A 22,324-nucleotide genomic window follows, 5' to 3' on the forward strand; every position below is an offset into this window, starting at 1 on the left:
AAGTAATATCTGAAAAACACTAAAAATGTTTTCAAATATAAGTAGTGCTGACTCCAATATAAAGTCTTTTACTTTTCATTGACAAAAATACTAAACACAAAAAGAAAAAAAAAAAAGAAAAAACACCAACATCTATTTGGGGGGGTTTGTGTGGTGTTGGTTTTTTGGGTGGTCATTTTGCTGTTTGGGTTTTCAGGGGGCTGGGAGTGTCAGTGTTCACTTTTGGGGCTTTTTTTTACCTTAAATCTGGTGGCACTTATCCACCACTATTTAACTCAAGACACATCCGTACCAGACAAAGTCCTGTCTAAAGCAAAGTTAAGTCTAAAGGGAATCAGAAGATGAGATTTAAAAAAGCCACATGCTTTCATAATCCAGATATTATTAAACTTAACCTCTACTTCCCCAAAAATTGGTTTTGGGGATCATTTCAAATCTCAGTACACAGAGACTAGTTTCCCAGCAAGCATTCCACTGGACAAGGGAAAGCATCACATCGGCTTCAGCAAAAAACAGCAACAGAGCAAAACCCAATTACAGAAGTCAGCAGCCACACCACCAAACAACCCAGCAGACACGTTAGGCTCTCAGACTCTCTGGTTGGGATCCTGAAGAGCAGCTTCACTCTGTTTGCATCTGCTGTTATGAGAGATTATGGAAGGAGGTATCTGGGCAGCAAAGCTGCTGGAACTGCTGAACAAGGCAGCATATGGCACTGGCCTACCTTGGCTCCATGCTTGACAATTGATTTGCAGCCATGGAGCCAGTGGAGAGATGGATCTCAGTGTTTATAGAGTAATCCTTTTGGTCTGTAATTTAATTATCTAACCGTCCCATCTTCACCATAAATAACCTCCAAGCAAGCAGCCACGTTAAAAATGTCAACACCAGATGCACACAGAATGGGTGTTAGGGCACGGGAATGAGTACCTGTGCCTCATCGGCACATGCAGGTAAGTCCAGTAGCACAGCTATTGCCAGCTTTTCAATGCAGATGTACTCGGACAGATTAACTGACTAGACCAAAGTCAGGCAGCAGAGCAGGAGCAGTTAGGAATACAACACAGGCGTTCCTGGTTTCAGGCTTAGTGCTCATTTCACTGTATTACACTGTTTCTTTACATAAAGATGAAAACAAAGATACGCACAGCTAGGTAAAGATGACATAAGCAAATGCAAAGCAGGCAGCTTGTGCTCTATCAGCTGGTACCCCCATAGCTCAGGAGCCCCCCCCAAGGACTTCATTTGGGCACCCATACCACCACCATACCATACTCCTGTCTACAACCTGGAAAACTAGAGACCAGTGTTTTCCAACCCCTTCTCTCGGAGCCCATAGATCCAATTAGCTCTCAAAAGCCAGTTTCAGGTCATGCAGAGCAATACTGTTTAGTATGCTAATCTCTATGGAGCCTGCATGTTAGGAGCACAGATATTTTTCTCCTAGACAAGAAGGAATTGTACGCATGTGTGCACACGGAGTATGATTTAAGAGACATCAGGGCTCTTCCTCCTTTAATACAAGATTTACATAACTAATTCTGTAATTGAGAACAGGACTGCAGGTATTTGCAGTACTTGTTGCTGCTGAGCTTTTATCATTTACTATGGCACTGATGATGAGAAACTATCTTGCCCCAGAAAAGGCAGCTAGTCTGGTCTCCAGAATAAAAAAAGTGGACACATGAATTTACCCATTTCAGGAAGAGACATTTTTCATTCTGGTATTGTTTTCCTCTTGCAAAGGAGAGGGTCAGCAGTCTGGAGCAGGCAAGAGATCCAGATAAGAAAAAGACAAGAGCTCAGGGGCGTAAAACAACATCTAGAAGGCACACAGGGATTCCAGTCAAGGTCTTTAAAAGGGTCTGTGTAACACCCCCACAGACCATTACATAAAATTACCCCCAGATGGGTCTGCAAAACAGCTGGCTTTAAAAAACAGGCATCCCACAGCACTCTTCATTAGCTGAAAGAGACAAATATCAACATGGACAGTTCTGAAAACACAGGAAAAAGCTTCACAAACAACATTCAAATCAAGATAGTTGGTTGCATTAAGACGCCTGAAAATTGAGAATAAAGTATTAGATCAGTAGATGGAACTCAAGATGGCCTGCTTATTTACTTCACTAATATTTAAAAAGCAAAAAAAGCTTATCTCCCATCACACAGAAATTTAAGGCTAGCACAACTCTCTACTTTAGCAGCTAGCACAGTCCAAAAGGAGAAAAGGCTGTGGAGGACAGTTGGTACTGAGGCCCCAAGGAGCATCCTATGCATGTTTGACGGTTTGCGTTGGGCCAGGTTCAGTGCCACAGGCCAAAGACCCAAGGGTACCTGAAGCACAGCACATACACTCCTAGAGTAACACTTCTGGTTCAGTTACATCCAAAGGAATCTTAAGTGCACACTCAGATTGCTTCCGGGTGAAGAAAAGCAATGTGCAGAAAGCGGGGCAGTGAGGAGATTCACCTCAGAAATTCAGTCCTTGCCCCAACTAAAATGGTAATGAACATGCTGCATGCGTGCTCCTAAAGGACACTTAAAGGGCTGCTCATAATTTTACCTGAACTTCAGTGTGGAAATGGGAATTCTTCCCTAAACCACAAATGTGAGCTAAGCCATGAACAAATGTATGGCTAGGATATGATATCCACCCACACTTCACAGTGTTGCTTATCCCTGCTACACAAATTTAACAGCCAAAATTTTCAAAAAAGCATGCAAGAGTCAAAAATTTGCTGGCATTCACTGCCTCCAAGAGCTTGAAGGCAAATTAGCTGTGTAATTAGCTGCCCGTGCCCCTCAGTTCTACCTCTAGAAAGCTGTTCTCACACAGGAAATGGTACCGAATGCTGCTGCTGTTTGATTTACTAGAAGATTAATTTTACCAGACAAAAAGAAGAAACCTTCTGGAACAGGTGGGCAGGTATGTGCATGTCGACAGCACACAAGCGATTCAAAAACCAGCAGAGAGCTGAACTACCTCATGCAAGACATTTACCTAGTACAACTCTGCTCCCAGTTACCCCATTCTTGGGGAGAAACAAGCTCCTTTGTACTTGCACCTTCTAGAGAAAGCAGAAAAAAAACCCCAAAAAACCAAAAAGAAACCCAAACCAAAACCACTCCACTCACAGCCAAATTTAGCTAGTTCAAGAAATGAAGAGGTTCAATTTTCAAAGAACCCTGAGCATTAATATTCTGGGGAACTAAGTCTCTTTGTAAAGTTTCAGGGTCAGAGCCTCGAGCCTTCAATCACCTCTGAAAAGCTTGCCCTGTATTCACTGTAGGTATTTTGTTATCTCCAGTAGTAGAATAGTAGGGTTTGTCAATTCAGTACCTGGCTGAAGAAGTCCAGCTGTCTTCTCACATTCCCCAGCACAAACTGAAAGTCTTTTCTCCCTTTAGATTATATGCCAGCAAGTTTTCACCGTTACCTGTTTTGACTAACTCAGCATTTGCAGTAGTATCTACTCTTAACTCAAATGAAAGGCAATTATGTCTGGTGCAAAAGCAGCAGCTGTTAACAGCATACAATATAGAGCAACATGAGAACAGAAGCGGAAATTACACCACTAGTTTAGAAAGTCAAGGGTGTCAAAATTCACCTGGAAAGCCATAGATGGACTTGCCCACAGACACTACAAATAGCAGTCCACATTTTAAAACTGCAAGAGAAGATTCTTAGCAGTAACTTTCAAGCACCTTTGAGATTCCTAGCTAACAGGTGTCTTCCTGAACTGCCCCCTTTACCTGAGGACAAACAGCCCTCAGGTAAGAAAGGAGATGTACTCAATGCACAGGGAGAGATAATATTCCCCAGAGGTACTTCTGATGAGGTCCGGAAAGCTGGGGCACAAAACATTGCTGTCCAACGTGCAGAGCAAGCCCTGATCCCTTTTAGAGAACATATCCTGAAAGCCATGTCAAGTCAAGGAGGCCCGGTCACCCAGCCTTAGCACCAGAGGCGATATGAACTGACATATCCTTCAGAATGCAAACACAAAACACAGACCCATACGTAATAAAATAAAAAAACAAAAAAAAAAAAAACCCACCAAAAAAACCAACACACAAACCAAACCAACAAAAACAATTAAAAAAAAAAGGAAGAAAACAGAAATGTGAAATACATTTGTATCACAGCAACCTATACCCAAGAGGTATTTATTTGGCATTTAGGCCTTGAACTCTGGCTGCAAAAAACTGAACTGAAAGCCTGATCGCACAAACATTAACAAAAAAAGGATAAGCAAGAAAGGCACTGAATGCTGTGCAATATCAGGAAATTCCCCTTGCTCCCATACTTCATGATAACAACTGAAAAGATAGCATTGCTTGAAAAAGTCGGTGTTATATCTAAGCCCCAATGGGCAAAAGAAGAGGAGTTATGCCTTCATTAATACTCAGAAAGACATGCAGTATACACGTAGTCAGACTTCTCAATGGACCGTTTAAAAATAAAGGACCCTCCTCCCAGCTCAGCATCTAGCTATGTCCACTATCAGTGATACGTGACAATATAAGAACCATAACAAGACGACTGACAAGCCCTATGTAGATACGACAAAACTGTTTATTTCTCTTAATTTCTTCATTGTTGTAAATTCATACTTTAAGGCTTAAAATTACTATTTATACTCCCTGCTCATTTTTTATTTTACTACATCACAAAATCAGATGGGTTTAGCTCCCCTGTCGGTATGGCAGTCATAAATCATGTTAACAACACTACCCTGTAATAAAATTTGTTTATTATTAGAGAGCAATCAATATTATTACTTTTATAAGCAAGTAACAAAGTACCTAGAAGGCACTCTTGCTGCTAGTGAAGACCTGAATAGAAGAAGGTACATACAGCACTTAAAGAGCTCTAGTTAGCTACAGCTTCCCTCTCCCCTCAACCCCTGCCTCCCCATTTAATTTTTCAGAAATAAGAACAGGTTTTTAGAGATTAATGATCTGAAGAGAATTTCCCAGGAGCTTAAACCAGTTAAAATCCACATCATCAAATTAAGACATTTCAAAGAATTCAAGCAGAAGAGCACCCGCCGTAATGCAATGCAAGAGCAGCCTACAAGCGCCTCCACTGTTTGTAGTTTTATAGCCTAAGCCTACCAAGAGTCAAAAAAACAGGGTACAAAGCACACAACTAGATCAAGTTTTGTCTTTTCCCAGACAAAACACAGATTATTTCAAGATCTTTGTCCCTTTCACAAGGAATAAATAAGCCTTGGACAAGGGATTGCTAAGAAATCTTCAAGTACAGAAGTCCAGACTGTCTCTAGATTGAAAAGAGCACTCTTTTATTGTCTTTTATCGTAAAAGGACATCCTCTTTGTCAAAGAGAACTGGTGTTAAAAAAAAATTTAAAAAAAAAATCAGTTTAACACTTGAGTAATTATCTCCCTGGGCAGTTCTAAGGTATTTGTACTTTTGCCTGTCCCATTCACAGTACTGTACTTTCATCTATTAGTAGTTCAATTCAAGAAATTCTCTACCTGTCCATCACCTACCGTTGCTCAGTACAATCAGTGAGATCTCCCAGAATTCACTGAGATCCTATTGATAAAAATCTCTCTACTGATGAAGAGAACCATCTTCACTAATCTGCCTGGCAGAAGTAGTCTTCCCTTCTAATCATTACAGGAGTTTACAATTCTAATAAAGCTGTACACACATCCCATTATTCAGATCACAAAATCTTAGTGAAAAGAAAGCTCTCGGGCATGGTGCTGTAAATCACCAAAACCACTTCTTATTCCTAGCTGATCAGAGCTTTAAAAAAGGGTATGTACACAGCTGACTGCTAGGAAAAAGTCACAGGCATGGTCAATCAACTGGTTATCACTGAAACGACCATCTGTTAAGCAGCAGAACTCAACGGAGATTATAATCAGAACCCTATTCTCTACAGGAAGGATGCATATGTATACACTGTTCAGCCTAAATTTTGAGTGAAACCCACCCAAACAGATTTATTGTAAACCAAGCCTGTACGTTATCTGCAGAGCTCCTCAAACAACGGCAGAAGTAAAAGCTGCGTCTTTGAATGTCAACACGAGAAGCTAGTAACAAATTTAGCATCAATCACCATTGTGGACTGTTTCAGCATTTCTGTATATTTGTGGAAATGCACAACAGTTGAATGGTGAATTACAGACATCAAAGCCAGACTAAGACCATGAGACAGTACTGCAGTTACAAGAAACATCCTGCAGAAAAGTTTAAAATGACACTCCTTAACTGCTGTCTGTAAAAGGGAAGAAAAAAAGGACAGACTTCCTCAGCCTAACTTCACAAGCTCCTGCTAAGCCTGGATGTCACTCAGTTAAATGTTCGCCCCTATTTCCTCCTTAAATGCCAGAAATGTCAAAGGACAGCGAAAGAAAACACTAACTCATTCCAATTAGTTTCTATCTCAACATAAGAAAAAACTCTTACAACGGAGCTAGATGATGGGGCGGGGGGTGTGTGTGTGTGTGTGTGTAATCCAGAAATAGTCATATAGAAATTCCACTGTACATCACCACAAATTCAAAGAATGTTCTGCCAACTATTTCATTTTTAGAGCTCACTTGGTTTTAAACTCTGGTTTTATTATTACTTGGGACTTGTGACAGGAGCTTCCATGCAATGCATAATTCAGCATGCATGTGGCAGAAATCATCATCAGAATTATAACTTCAAGTCACAGAATAACTGTATACTAGCAGCAGTAATGTAGCCACAGTTGTCTAAGGCAATATTCTTTAGAGATCTTTCTTTAGACCAGCTGATACAGTCAGAGGAAATGGCATACAAGTCCTCCTTCTGAAATAGATGCCGTGGAGGAACCTCTATAAAGTTTCACATGCACAGTTATACCTTCGCTATCACCCTGCATCAACGAGCAAAAAACTCAGCTCAAGTCCCACAGCCTCTCACAGTTCTGTCCTATCAAATATATATACACGCCAGTGCTCCTACCCATAGTGACTTTCCTGTAGAACAGGACACCCAAGATGACCTGACAAAATCCTTGCTGGCATTCACACTTTTCTGATGCTGCCAAAATGACTGTTTAGGCAGAAACGGATTCAAATGGAGGAAAAAAGGCAGGCAAAAGATTACTTCATGCACAGAAGCAGATGTTCTGAAAGAGAGAGATTCCGCTTTCCTAAAAATGCCAAGAATATATACAACAGATACGCAGAATTCTGTGGAAATGAGTGCTATTCAAGCTTCCCAGCAGGTATTCACCATCCTTTATCTACTTCAATACAAAGCATGCGTGGCACCTTTTTCAAGAAAATTAAGAACTACCCCCGTACAGGCAGGCTAGCCAGGAGGCAGGCTAAGGCTGGGGCAGCAGAGCCACAGATCCACACCAGCTCCCACCAGCTGTCCAAGCTGCACCCAACGTACAAACCTGCCGTCCCCAAAGAATGCCACAGCACAACAAGAACAAGGTTAGCCATATTTGCTGCACATCTTTAAAAAGTTAAGGGCCCCAGCCCAACAGGACCTACCCATACACACTGCTGCCTCTGAGGAGGTACTAGAGATCCATTTTAAACAGGGTAAACTTAACACTCGGGAGCAAATTTTGTATCAAATTACAAGACAGTAGCTACACGCAATTGCCTGTGAGGAGTTTAGGGGTCTTGCTAAACAGACAGGAATAGTCTGACCTGGGTATTTCCTGACATCATCTGGTGGCACACATCTAGGACTACACAGAGGTCTTAAAGGTAGGGCATTACTTACCACAAGTTAAAAATCCCTTTGGCTCTATGTATTGAAAGCAACTGTCAATTCACAAGCCTTTCAAATTTATAATGCCTGTAAAAACAACAATTGATGGGGAGGTGGCAGAGGGAAGCGGGGATTTTAAATAGTACTGAGAAGCACACAAATAACTTTGAAGGCCAAAGTTATTTGCTCACCCATGCGAACAGAACAGTCAAGAACAGGGCAAACAGGGCTGTCCCCTCAACAGCCTCCATACCTCTGGCTGGTTTGTATCAGAAGCTGGGTACCAAGCTCTCTCAGCCTTGTTCAAAGAGTGATCTAGTGACTACAACACCACCCAGTACCTGCTGCTATTTAGCTCGGGCCAACAGACATATGTTGACTCAACTGGAGCAAAACCAACAATTCATTTTACACAGGCCCAGCAAAAGTTAAACACAAGGCTGGATTCACACCTGCAACACTCAAAAGCAGAAAACTTCAGCTTTACGCTACCAAACTCCCTGAGACTAGCCGTCCTCCACCATCAATTCACAACATGGGCCCATATGTCAAATATCTTCAACCTCTGACAATTAGCACAAGGTTTCAAGCCTAAAGCTGTCCACCACAGTAACCCTTTTAACATGAGAGTTTGACACCTCAGCAAGGAGGTAGGGAGAAAGAGCACCTAACCTACAATCAGTCTTCTCCATATGCCTTCAATATGTTTAACGCACATCGGCCCTAAGGAAAGGGTCCTAAGCAGGTCCAGCATGCATCATTGCTAGATCTTCTATGAGCCCATGGTCCCCTCTCCTCACACCAGGTACCCCAAGTGCCATTTTTTCTTCTTACCCTCCGTGCACCCAAGGTCAAAGAAGACCTTATGCCAGCAGGCCAAGATAAAAAGAAAATCATCAGCATTAAGTAAGTGTTCCTCATCACTATGTCATTCACAGAATCTGCAGCTTGGGCCCTTGCCTCCTCCCTGGCAAAACCTTCAAGCATCTTCTCACTTCCCTGCACACCCGCTCTTCTTCAAGGCTCAACCTGTAGCTCCGTGACTGGTCCAGCAAACAGCTTCTCCGAACACTTTGTTTCAGCCCAAGCTACAGTTGCAGGATATCTCATGTTAGCAGCCTCCTCCAAGGTGAAAACCTCAGTTGCAGGGCTTTAATTCCAAGAAATATCTGTGCACTTATGACAGTCACTTGACCGAAGTCCCACTGTGGACTGGAAGCAAGACACTACAGCAACAAGGCAACCCTGACACTAGAGGGATTACTGCTGACCCCAGACTGTCACTCATGTGAGAACAGGATTCACTCTGGACTTTGGCCAAACCCACATATGCAAAGCAAGTTCTCATCCCAATGCACTAATATCAGAACTGATTATAAGAATACAGAAGAAAAAGAAGCCAGCAAGTTGCTTTGATGGCATATGTGTGTTCCATGAAAGCACTGTAAGGGGACTAGTTTCTTACTCTGGGCAGGGATTTTCAAAGCAGGGAAAGGACCCACCTTACAAGTCTGGGTACAGAAGCATCCAGTGCATCAGCCCTGCATCCACCTGTAGGTTACTAGCCTTTGCCCTGATGTGCAAAGAGGTGTGTCTCTACAGCTTCAGACAGGGAGAAAAATCTCTATACATACATACAAACCAAAAGCTGACTGCCCACACCAAGGGGAGGGTCAGTGAGAAATACTTTAAATCACCTTTTAACAGCTCCTTTCTAAGTAGCTTTGGCATATCTCCGTTGTTCCTTATAGGTTTATGAGGCAAAGTCTGGAACACGAACACTCCCTACGCCCTCTGGTCATGTGCAGAAACAAGGATACCATCTGAAGCCTCCTTTGCTCTTCAGCTATTTTGGAAGGACATCCCCACCCAGTAACTCTACTCACAGCACTGCAGCCTTCTCCTGGTCCCTCCCTTTCAGAGTCAAAAGGCAAGACACCAGCATCAATTCAGATGCCACAGCATACCCTGCAGCCACACACATCACGCTTCAGTCCTTGCTTTAAACTCTGCAGGAGTCTACAATTAGATATTCTATTTACCTGCCAGTGGTGAGCAGAAAACTTTGCTTAGAAAACTACGGTATTTCAAGACTTGGTTGCAGAGCTTTGAGAAACTTGTGGTTCTTACCGAGGCTGTTCTGTGGTGATAACTGCCCCAACACCACCATCTCATACAGGCACACCTTTAACTCATTCTTCCATTTTAAACAAGCCATTCCCCCACTTCCCTTTCTCTCTGGAATGTGTGTCCTGCTTCAGTACTCTCTCCTCACCTTCCTTACCCCACCACTAATTTCTACCAACAGCCACGCTTCCATGCCCATTGACCCCTGGCTATATATGCTATTTTCTCAACCTTGTTTGTTTGTTGTTGTTTTTTTTTAAATAAACACACAAACATAGGGATGTCAACAGCTTCGCAACTATTGACAGGTGCCTATCAATACAGTTGCCAGCAACCAGGGCTCAGTCAATAGCTTTTTAGTGTCCTTTCAACCCTGCTTTGTGATAGACATGAAAGACCCAGGCTTACCTTGCTAACTTCCCACCTCCAGACAATCACAGAGTGATTTTGTCTCTGATAAGCTGTCAAGCTCTTTATTTTCTCACTGATGAAGCCTGCTCCAAGCACTTAAGCTCTCTAAGCCAAAAGGTACAGCATGCCTTGTCTAGAACCAAACCCTGAGATCAAAGGGAAACAAGGTTGATGCAATAGACTTATTACTCCGCATTAATTTAAATCTCTGTATGAACTGACTATGAACAAGGACACTCTATATACAACATAAAGGCTCTTTACATAGACATAAATTCCATCCACTGACACCACCTGCCAGCACTCAGTATGTCACTGTGCTTCTGGAGAACACAATACTTATTTTGGGAGATGGTGAAGGTTGTAACATCTGGGTAAATATTACAGGTGGTGCTCTGAAAGCACAAAATAGTTTGTCACACGGTAAACGCAAAGGAAGATGCATCACCTCTCCCACCCTCTAGCACTCAGAAGAAAATTAGAGCACAGACGGAAAGACTAACACCTCACTGCTTATTCTAACAGTTTCCATTAACAAATAATTGCCTGTTTTCACCTCAGTATTACTTGCTGTATCCAAGCACAAATGAATACATGTACTGATTAGACATACATTTCTGGGGAAAAAAGGTATGAAACTTAAATGATTATTCACAAATTAAGTGAATTCTGAATTTTTCTCAAAACGATTACGTTTGGTACCCTGAAAATTTAGGAAGCATCCACTATTAGTTCAGCATCTGTTTCGTATTTAGAAGCTATTCTTTGCAAACACAGGGGTCACACTGTTTTTAAAGCAGCTCTTGCCAATTCTCTTTTGCGGGGCAGATTTAATAGCAAATTCCACTGCCACAGGATTCACTGTGTCATAATGAAGGGTAGTGTGTCAATAGATGAAACTGAACACATCAATAAGAAGCTGGCAGAGGTCCCTGTGGATGCCTCTCTTGCAACAATCATTTTAATGCGTGTAGGAGAACAATGCTGTTACAGCCTGCTCAAAGATTCCCCACAGCCACATCGCATCAAAGACCAACTGAAACACAATGCTAAATCTCTGCAGTTGGAGCCAACAGTGGAACATGCAGGGAAACAAAGTCCTTTACATTGCCAGCTACTCTTTTTGACTGGCAAACCTAAGCAGAGTTAGCTTTTGTCGGAGTTAGACTCTTGCCAACGAACATGACCCCCAGTAATGGTTCCACCAAACTCTTTTCAATAGCTACTGATATGGCAAGAAAAGAGTAACTCAAAAAGCATGAAAGCATGCAAATTGCAGTCATGGAGCAAGCACTAACCAGCATAGCTAAACTACTTCTTCAAGAAAGTCAGCAGAAAGACAAGTCCAGACTAATCAAGCCTGCTAAACAGAAAGAGTGGCATAAGTTCTTGACTTTTTTTTTTCCTGAGAGACAGCACTACTATAGCAGAAGTTGTTTTACAGCCAGCATGGAAGGACAACGGGGGACACCTGAGAAAAAGCCCGAGAAGAACTGAAGCCAGTGAACAAAAGTTAACATAACTTTTACATTAAAAGCCACATATAAGAAAGATTTTATATATTTGTGTGCTACAAGCAGAAGACTTTCACAACAAACATGAGCAGTGATCCACACAGACCAGCAGTTGCTCAGCATTGGCCAATTGGCAAAAGGGAAAGAGAAGGGGGGGGAGAAGGGAGAGAAGAAAAAACAAAAGACAAAAAGACGACTTCACAACACATTTACAGAAGTAAAACTGGAATAAAAAGGAGACTTCCACTTCTCCACCCCCAATTCCAGCTGTAATCCTTTGACACCTTAAAAGCAATGACATACTGCTTTCTCTAGGGACCTGAGACTAATTCCCTACCAAGCATTTACAAACTGATGCTTTTCCAAGTCTTACAATGTGGCCAAATTTGGACATTTTTCATAAGAACAGCGAAAGCCACATTCTTGATGCAAAGTTAACTCTCCAGCCAAATTTCCAGCTCTTGCTCTAAAGCATGGAGGTGCTATAACTTCTCAGCTTAGCAGCTAAGATTATTATTTGTTCAAGAGTGAGGAGGGAGAATTGGCCAGAATGTGCAAGAATTACAAAGAAAATAAGCTTCTTCTCCCATCTCCCTCCCTAAATATAACTGTTGAAAATACTGAAGTTTTTTTGGGGTTGTCTTGGGGGGTTTTGGGGGGGCTGGGTAGGTAATATATTTCCTAGGAAGAAAAAAAAAAAAGTCAATCTGTGGTAGACATCTAGCCCTGAAAATTTCAGCATGAATGCCTAAAGTCTTGCAGAATAATAAACAATTATAGAGATGACCCTCATAACAAAAAATATCAAGCAGATATACTACAGGCATAGCTGGCAGTACTGCCTATCAGCAGCTGTGACAGCTTGCCTGGGAGCTCCAGTCTTTAATTAGTTCTCATTCCTCAAGTTCACAAGTCAATTAATTCCAAAAACCATCCTCTGATCCTTTATTAAAGGAAATCCTGTCCAGGATTTCTTACCTTACTTACCCTACACTTACCCTACTCTTTCCATAGCTCAACTAACAGTCCAGACCCTTTAGAGCACCCATGCAAATTCCATCTGGCCACAGAGATTATCGCTAGTCAAATACTTCAGCTTGCTTCAGCAATTCTTTGTATTTCTGCAGCAGTATTTTGCCATTGCTGCATACAAAAGATACTGTTCTCCAGCCTGCTTCTGCAGACTCTGTCACGTAAGACTTTCCCTGCAACTTGCCTCATCCAGCGTAATGAAAAGGAGAACCAACTGCAACACTCTACAACAACTTTCAAGCAATCCCCATGGAAATTACATCAACTCAAATCGACCAGCATTACCATACTGCTTTACAAGACTCAAAGGCATTTAGCAACAATGGTTTTACCTTCTATTGAGCTCGTGTTAAACTTCATCAGAATGCCATAGTTAAAGTTGATAATGGTTTCCACTGGAAACCCAGCTTTGCAACCCCTTCCAACTCCAGAGGAAAAAAAGAGCATCTTTTTTTCAGTCTCAGACTTCAGTTAGAAGAAAGCAGTTATGCTTTACAATTATGAAAGCTTACATGTAAATGAATAAGCCCGTTTCTGAAACTCAAAAAACTAAGAAACTTTTAAGTTCTGTGACTTCTGTCTTGCTGCTTATTTTAGCTATAGTGATGATCTGGAAAGACATTATTCAAGGCTTTTGGCATCTAAGCAAGTATTTTTCAGATCATCCTATCCCGAAAGCAATTTGGTCTGAAACTTATTTTATACCTTTGCATCTTGCAAAACCTAATGTATAAGGTCTCTTAAAAGTACCTCATTATTTTTAAAGCCCTTCCCAGCAAGCATTCAAGCCTGGGAAGAAAGCTACAATTTGAGGTTTTCCAAAGAATCAACTCACAGAAAAACTGGATGATCAGAGAAGTTAGCATCTTACTGAAGCTCATTCTTTCTTTAGGGCAGGAGATACTGACAACCCAGACAAAACCTGCTTGTGTTACAGTCTCTCCCTCTCTTGCTCGATCCAGTTTTGAGCTATGTTGTTCAGGTTAGGAACTAGGGCCATGCAGGAAACTGGTTATTCTCGGACAAAAAATGAAATGTTGGTATCCCTAGAAAATTTCACCTTACAGGTCTCTAGAAAACAGACTTTTATCACTTACTACTGCAGATCTAAGACAGCAGGATGTCTAGCAGGAGCCTGAGAAGTAACCGCATCTTCTCCAATACATCAAAAGCAAAGTATTAAAAAGATATTTTTCTTCGCATTATGATATTCTTATTTTATACTCCATTTAATACCTTTTTCCAAAACTACTGAGACCTTCATAGACACTGACATAACCCCTACTTTGACCCAGCTCATGTTAGCAATGTTTTCCTCATGTTCTTTCCAACTTAAATGTTCAGATTGATTTCTATACATAAATCAGGAAGAATTCACATTTTCAGATGTGTCCATTTCCCTTCCTTTTAAAACAAACACAGAACTCCACACAAAAATATATATATCCATGAAAGGCATCTAAAACAGACAATTGAAATGTTCACTTTCTGAAAGTATGTAACTTAGATATGCAACCATTTCCCCACTTAAAAAAAAAAACCAAAACATATACACGTCTGTTTTGCAGGTGTTTGACAAGCATTACGGAGACTGGGGGGGGGGGGAAACCAACAACAAAAAACAAACACACAAAAACAAATCAACCCATAAATTTATTAGATGTGAAAGCTGAAATCTCAAACGTCCCTAAATGTTTGTTTATATAGTTAGATGGATGGATATATATTATTTCTTAAGTACATTTCCCTCTAATCAAGCATGTGGCTGCATTTTTACATGACCCCTACTGCTAACTTCAAATCTTGTTCAGACAGGTTTATACCTCAGTTCAGGGATTAGAGCCAAACACAACAGAGGCTACCTAAAGAGAGCAAGCTGTTGCTATGTTGAAACATAGCAATCGAGAAACCTGGAGAACAAGGTCGAAGAATTTCAGGAAAAAACACCCAGACATCCTAAAAAGGAGCCCTGGATAGGAACCTACAAAGACACAAGAAAGACAGAAAAGGTGACTAAGCTATCACTTGCCAACCCAGAAGAACACAGGATGTAAAGGAAGAAACACTTGCCACACGGCGCGCCCTTTGATTCCCACACCTTCTCACAGCCTACCTGCTAAGAAAATACATCAGCATGGCAAAACCACACGGAAAGCCCTTCCTCCCCAGCAACACCACCTGCCCTTCAGTGCCAACACCGTGTGCACTTCTACTGCCTTAGCAGTCTGCAGTTGCTAAGACCAGGACAGGCTTGTCAGCATTTCCCCTTTGGAAGCCTTTTTAACCACCTCTAAAGCTACAACAGAGATAAGCACGCCTAGCAACATGACAGCTCCTTCTCTGAGTACCAGAGAGGATCTGAGCCTGCCTTCTTCCAACAGCAGGCAGGCAAAGGCCACCAGCACCAGCCCTGGACTCACCGGCAGGTCAGCAGGCACCAGCAAGGGAAGAGGAAGGAGATTCCACTCTAACACACCTTTAACATTCCTTGGGCAATCATCCTGACATCGTCTCCCTGCCCTAAACCTTGAAGCTCTCCCATTTTCTAATGCTTTCACTTGAGCTGCAAATGCAGGAAAAGATTAAAGCACGCATTCCTTGAAGTTCATGATCACAATAACTTATACTAATTACCAAAAGCTTTCTATTGCAGAGCTTGAATTAAACCTTGATTCAAATGACTAATTGTTGTAGCTTCTGAGGAAAAGAAAAAACACCCAAAACACAATAAAGAATTTCAGATACGAGTTGTAGGAAACAACTTATTCACATATACAGAAGGTTCCTGGGGATCTGACATGCTGGAACTGACTTTCATCATAGCAGACAGCAAGTGACACACAGGTCTAAATGGTAATAAGAAAAAGGCCATTTCTGGGAAACCCATCATCAGAGGTTCTCCCCCAGGATCTACTGAGTGCTTGCTCTCCTCAAGCCCCACAGCACTTAAATAAAAAACAGCTTTTTTTTTTTCCAGATACACTGAAATTCTTACCTTGAATCTCAAACAAGAATCAGGGGGTAGAAACCAGGAGCTGCAAGGCTTACTTTGTACAGTCTGAGCCCTGATAAACCACCAGACAACTGTTTAGGTTTTTGGGTGTCTTGTGCTGGGTGGGATGTTTTGGTTTCTAGAGCATTTCACAGGTTAATTAGGCACATTGCAGAATGAAATCACACAAAAAACAGGCAATGGCAGTGCAAAATGCCCTCATGCTGCCCTCTCTTCTCAGGATTGAACCACATCATAGGAAGGAAGCGAGACTGTATCAAGCCTTAATCTCAGGATCCACAGTCTCCCTACCAAACAAATTATAACTGTACGGGATCCAGGAGAAAGGATGAGAAAACATTCATCACAGCCAAATATTTCAGCCATCTGCATCCTTTTGCGGCGTTACTTCATAAAGATCTGAACAAAACAATCAAGTCTTTAGTACATGCAAGGGATGAACTCTTCTATGCTTCAACTCCTTTCCTCCACCTCCCTCACACAAGAATTCCTCAACACTTACAGCACATTAGTTAACAAAAAGCTCCAACCTGTGTCTCTATTAAAGAGCTGCTAGAAAACACACTTTCACAGAAGCATACTTTTCCCGTCCAAAGTGAGAGAAACAACACCTTCCCAACCTCTTAACATTTGGAATATCTCACAGAAGCTATCAAATAATGGTATCAGAAGATGGTGATGCCACAACACATACTACAAGTAAGATGGAAAAGTTCAGGGTAGGTTGTTTTGGGGTTTTTTTCCTGCATACAAAAGCACTTTCAATTTTAACACCACCATTTCAATTTAAAAAAAAAAATGTCCAAAAGGCAACTCGGAGCATCCAGACAAACTGTATCATGAATGGTGGCCAGATATCTGTGCCTGCATGTTTTAAGCTCTAATTATTTCACCTGGAATTAAGAAGGAAACAACTTTCCTGTTGCACATCTTCCTCACTAATTTTTACTTTTTGCTGCAAGACCTTGAGTATCTGAGAGCCCTGATTTTCCACCTGTCCTACTGAACCATTCCCCTGAAAAAATGTATACCATTTCTGTTTCTAAATAAAAACACTAATGGTGTTCTCTCCAGTTCTTCACCATTTCCCCAGCTGGCAGAATGCCTATATTGTAAACGAGATGACTAACCTCAGCTGCAAGTAGGAGAAAGCACACTAGACACCTTTGTGTGGTAGGATCTTGACTTGTAGGTGGACACCCCTCTGGCCCGATTGCCTCACCACCTGCAAGGAGCCTCAGGAAAGGGACTGGGACAAGCTTGGGTTTAGGAAGGTGACTTTTCAGCTCTTAACTATCTGCTCTGCAGACCTGGCTATGCAAGATTCAACAGCAAAACCATGAAGAAAGCACTCTGGCAGACACGAAAAGAGTTAGTCATGGCAACGTCAAAAGTACAAGCACAAACTAAGTCAGCAAGTAAGAGTTTTGTTTAAAGAAGAATGTTGCAGCGTGGGACTTGGGGTACTGTTTAGTTACTCACTTCTTCCACCCCAAATCTGGGAAAGGCTCCCGCTTATTACCTGGAAAATTAGTCGTGTGTCTGAACGAGGAGTTGCATGCAGCAACGCGTGGGGCACGCCAGCTCCCCAGCACCTGAACTGCTCCTGACCGCGGCGGGCTGACACAGAACCACTTCAATGTTGCACTGCCTTCCCCGAACATCCTTCTTGCTCTCTAAACTCATTGCTACTTCAGTAACACTGTTAGCAACAATGCTACAAGCCCAATGTTGAAGAAAAAAAAAAAAAAAAGGGGGGGGACGGGGGGGCGGGGGGAAGGCAAAACCCCCAAGCCCACCCCCCACCCTTTTTTGTAGTTCTTACCAGAGCCTTGATGCCTGCATGCTGCCTGCCTGGCACTGCCACCCGTAAGGAACAATGCCACATGTTAAGCTAACGACAGCTCCCCGGCGATGCGAGCCCGGCACAGAACGTCACCCACACCACTACTCGCTACCTCTTGGCTGGAGAACTTCACGGCAGAGGCAGCAAGCCCGGGGCGCCGGGGGTAAGCGCTGCCCCCCCGCCACCGGCGTGCCCGGGGACCCGCGCCCAGCCGCCGGGGGCCTCCCCCCCGTGGAACGGGCAGAAGGATCGTCCCCTCGGCCCCGAAACGAGTCCCGTCACCCCTCTGCCAGAAGGGACCTTCACCTCAGAGCGGCCGCAGCCCCACGCGTAACAGCAGCTGCGGGACCCCGGCCGCGCGGGACCCCCCTCAGCGGGGAGCCGAGGCTGGCGGCGCCCCCACGCCCCATCCCGCCCCCGAGGGCCCCCCCCAAGTTGCGGGGACACACCCGGCGGCCATACGCGCCCCGGCCCGCGGAGGGAGCGGCGGGGGCCGCGGAGCCGTTAGGGCCGTTAACCCCCGCGGGAGGGTGAAGGCGGCGCCGGGCCGGGCAGCCGGGGGCCGGCAAGGGACCGGCGGGCAGGCGGCGCTGCCCGGTCCCCGCCGCCCCGCGGAGGGCAGCGCCCCGGCTGGGCTCCGCCGCGCCTCGGGCGGACACGGCACGGCGGGCGGTTCCGCCCCGCCGAGGGGCCCGCGCCGGGGGCCCGGCCCTCCCTCGCTACCTGCGGGCAAGGTGGCCGAGCCCAGCCCAACCCAGCGCGGTCCTCCCCGGCCACCCTCCCCTCTGCCCCCGGTCGCGCACCCCCCGAGCTCACCGAGCAGCAGCAGGAGGAGGAGGAGGAGAGGCAGGCGGGACGCCCTCTCCCCGCGATGCCCCATGCTGGCAGGGCTGCGCGGGTGCCTCTCCCTACGCGAGCGGGATTTGCCGGCGCACACGCTCGCCTCGCCCGGAGACCGGCGGCAGCGCGCTCTTCGGCCGGCCGCTCGCCTCCCGCTGGCCTGCGAGCACACGGAGCCGCCCGCCCGCCCCGACCGGCCGCGCCGCGCGGCGCAGCCAACCACAGAGACAAACTTTCCCCAGTGCCCGCCCCCGCCCGCAGGTAGCGGGGGCGGTGCGGGGGTCCGGCCAGGCCCGGCCCCCACCCCCTTAAAGGGGAGGAGAGCGGCCGCCGCGGGCCCGGGTCCTCAGCCGAGCGGGGCCGCGCCGAGGGCGGTGCGGCTCCCGGTGCCTGGGGCCGCGCCGCACACGTGGCCCGGGAAAGCCCCGGTGCCCGGGCGGGGGGCGCCGGCCCCCGTGGAGCGGCCGTTGTCCCGGGTCGCCGTGGCGCCTTTTCTGTCCCGGCTGAGGGGGGTCCCCGGCCCCCGCCAGTGCGGGGTGGGGGTCTGTCGGGGGCCGCTGCCCTCACACGCGTGGGTACCCCCAGCGTGGGGGCCGGCCGATGCCCCCTCTCCTCGCAGACCCGTCCCCACTTGCAGACCCGCCGCAGGGATGCGGGGGGACCCCTGTCCCCACACCACCCACCCGCTGGTGAGGGCTGCCCGCTGGCCCGCACACCCCCTCGGGGCACGGAGACTCCCGCACACCCGGTGGCACAGCCCTAACTGCTGTTAGCCCACTGTGACACCACCCGCATGCTCAAAACCTATTGCCAGCTAGGCCCACCCGTGTCCCTGCCGTCCCGGGGCCTGGGTCAGGAGCAGGAGAGCGGGGGAAGCGTGGCTGCCCTCGGGCCTGGGCACTGCACAGCCAAGGCCAGGCCCCGGCGACGCCAGGCAGCAGCCGTCCTGCTCTGGGACCAGCTCTGGGACTGGGTTTCCTTGCCCCTGCCTTCGTTCCGCTTAACGAGGGGCTGCTGCCGCACGGCATTCGTGCCACCACTCCGCTGCCTTTGCTCCTGGCCTGCTCGCAGAGATTTTTGTTTGCTCGGGGATTTAATTTCCTGTTTGTTTGTAAAAACAAAGAACTGAGGCTCTGGCCTGCTCTCTAGTAAACTCGGACAGTTATCTGCTGTTTCAGCCTCCTTGCTGCATTAACTGTAAAATCCGTGCTCTCCTCGTGTGCATTTCGCTGTCTGCTGCCCGGGCTCCCTTCGGGCTGCCTGATTTTCTGTTGTTTGGTGGAGCCGGTTCCATATTACGCATTTCTCTGCGTGTGCGGAATCTCCGGAGCCTGTGCACAGCTTTGGGCTGCCGCTCCCACACAAAATGGCTGGTTTAGGCTTTATTGTAGCACCTCCAGCGCACCTTGGTCTTGAGCGCGCCTTGGCCTGGGCGAGGCTGTTTGCTCCCACGAGCAGGAAGTATGCGCGTGTAACTGAGCACCATTATCAGACTGGATTTTAGGTTGGACTTTGTTATTCCTTCTGTAACGCTTTACAGTAGAGAGGGTGTTGCCTGATAGGAATGAAACAAGACCCTCCTAAAACTGACGAGGAGAACTTTCGCCCTCCCACCACAATTACCTGAGCTCCTGCACACAGTAGTTCTCTTTGTAGAGCTGGAACCGCAAGGAGCCTGGGGGACACTTAGTCCTGTCTACACTGAAGTTCTCCGAGCTCCCAAGCTGCAAATGAGGCTGAATCCACAAGTGTGACTGAGAAAGGGCTGCCCAAACAAAACAAGACTGTCTTCATCTGTATTTACGATACCCTTATATGCCTGTTCTTGCTGCCTGTTTCCATTCATTCTGCTCTACCTTATCCTTTGGCTCGCATTCAATCACATTTTTTCTTGACTGGAAAACATCACTTCTGTAAACCAAGGCATGTCACTTACATCAAATTCAGAACACGGGTGAGAAGATCTCTCACCCTTACTGGTCAGCTTCTGTCACACTGGTAAAACTGCTGATCATTCATCAAACTCTAGTCCTGAAAATATATCCCCTGGTGCCTCCTAAGCCTTGCAGCAGCAATCCTGATACATACACGTGGATGTAGTCATGGATGCAAAGTTTACTGTATGCACAAGGCCACTGATTTTGCAGGATCCCCAGTCCCCATTTACTCTGTGCTTCCTATTTCCTGTGCTCTGTGCCAGTTGAGGATCATCGATCCAGGACCTGAATTACAGTGCTGAAAAGTTATAGCAGTGACTCAATGATTTTCATTATGTCCTTGGAAAGATTTTCCTTATGACCGTCCAATTTGGAACTCCCTACTGCCCTTACGGTAACTGCCAGATACCAGCATCTACTTGGCCACCGCTAAGCATTGTTAGTTACACTGATGAAAAAAATAGGCAAACCCCTGCTACCCTGAGCTGTGGTGTGTGGTATTCTCAACAAGTGTCATCTCACACTTTTACTTCATATTTAGTAAGAATTGCTCTCCCTCCCATATAGTCAGACTTCCAGACAGAAGGGGCCACTGTAACACATTCATCTGACCCCTATACACCAGCCATAGATTATTTTTTTCTCTAGCAGGTGGATCAAAGTGAGTCTGAAAGACAACACATCTTGTCTGAAAGACTCCCAAGTAATGGCAAGTGCCTTATTCCACCTACTAATTTATTCCAATGCTTAATTACCCTTGCTGCTAGGAAATTGCTTCTTTCAAGGTTGAATTTGTCTAACTTTGACTTCAAGACATCAGAACTTGATATGCCTTTGTCTACAAAACTGCACATCCATCCCATTTTCATGGGTAAGTAACTATACATGGTGCTCCTATCACTTCTCCCTGCTAAAACGAAGTGTTTTCTTTGAAGCCTCATGTACACGTTCAGCCACTGCAGCATTTTTTGGACTCTCCAATGTTTCTAAGTGCTTTTGAACTCACAGGCCCCTGCTCTGGATACAATGTCATTGTGGTCTGTATACCCATGCTGTGCACAGAGTAAAAATCATTTCTCGGTCATTGTCTGGTTTTCTCCTTCTCATGTATCTAAAAATGGAATTAGACCATTAACTGCCTACACTGCACAAAAAGCTTGTGGAGTCCATTACAAATCCCCAAGTCACTTTCTGTATCTGTGTTTTTCAAGAGAGCATCTTTATCCTGCCATTCATCACTGATGTTCTTCCTCACTACATGGCCATGCAGCAGGGTGTGTTAAAATACATTGCGTAATGTTGTGACAATTTAAGAAGCTGTGAGATCCCTCATTCGATTCGAGAACCATTTCTCTGAGGCTGATAAATCACCAGCATAGATAACAGAAAGACCAGGCCTGAAGCTGACCACTGTGTTAGTCTACCTTCTTCTTCAAAGCCTGTTTTCTTCTCTTTTTTGTGTGTCCTACTTTCAATGAATTGTTACATGTATGCGATCATGTCATTTTTTCCCCTTGCCAATTCCATTTTGTATAGTTCAGCTATGAGAGCCAGACGGAGCCAAAAGCTTTCTCCCGGTATAAAGTCAAGACAAATATCTTTCTCTGGTTTTATGCTTTCTCCATGTTTATTTATGAGAACCGGAGTAAATATGTGGTCAGTTGTTTGTTCCTCGGGAAGGCACCCCATCTGACTTTCAGTGTTTAGCATGTTGTTTTGAGTAGATGCCACATATAATTCATTTATTGATGGTGCTGCAGAAGTATTTGCCTACATTTCTTCATACCTAGATTTCTGCACAATGCATAGGCTGAAGGCAACTCTCGTTTGGACGTAACTAGATTGGCCAACAGAATCTCAGGGA

General features: G+C 45.1%; 1 protein-coding gene across 1 annotated transcript in view; it reads right to left on the reverse strand.

Annotated features, from left to right (window-relative positions):
• The window catches only part of PTGFRN (prostaglandin F2 receptor inhibitor), a 72,405-nt gene extending 53,694 nt beyond the window's left edge, over positions 1-18,711 (reverse strand). The window contains exon 1 of the mRNA XM_037378034.1: positions 18,500-18,711. Coding sequence (XP_037233931.1) covers positions 18,500-18,563 — 64 coding nt within the window. The 5' untranslated portion in view covers positions 18,564-18,711. The remainder of the gene's footprint in view (positions 1-18,499) is intronic.
• Positions 18,712-22,324: the final 3,613 nt, after the last annotated feature.

This window comes from Falco rusticolus, chromosome 2, assembly GCF_015220075.1.
Source record: "Falco rusticolus isolate bFalRus1 chromosome 2, bFalRus1.pri, whole genome shotgun sequence".
Classification (NCBI taxonomy): domain Eukaryota; kingdom Metazoa; phylum Chordata; class Aves; order Falconiformes; family Falconidae; genus Falco; species Falco rusticolus.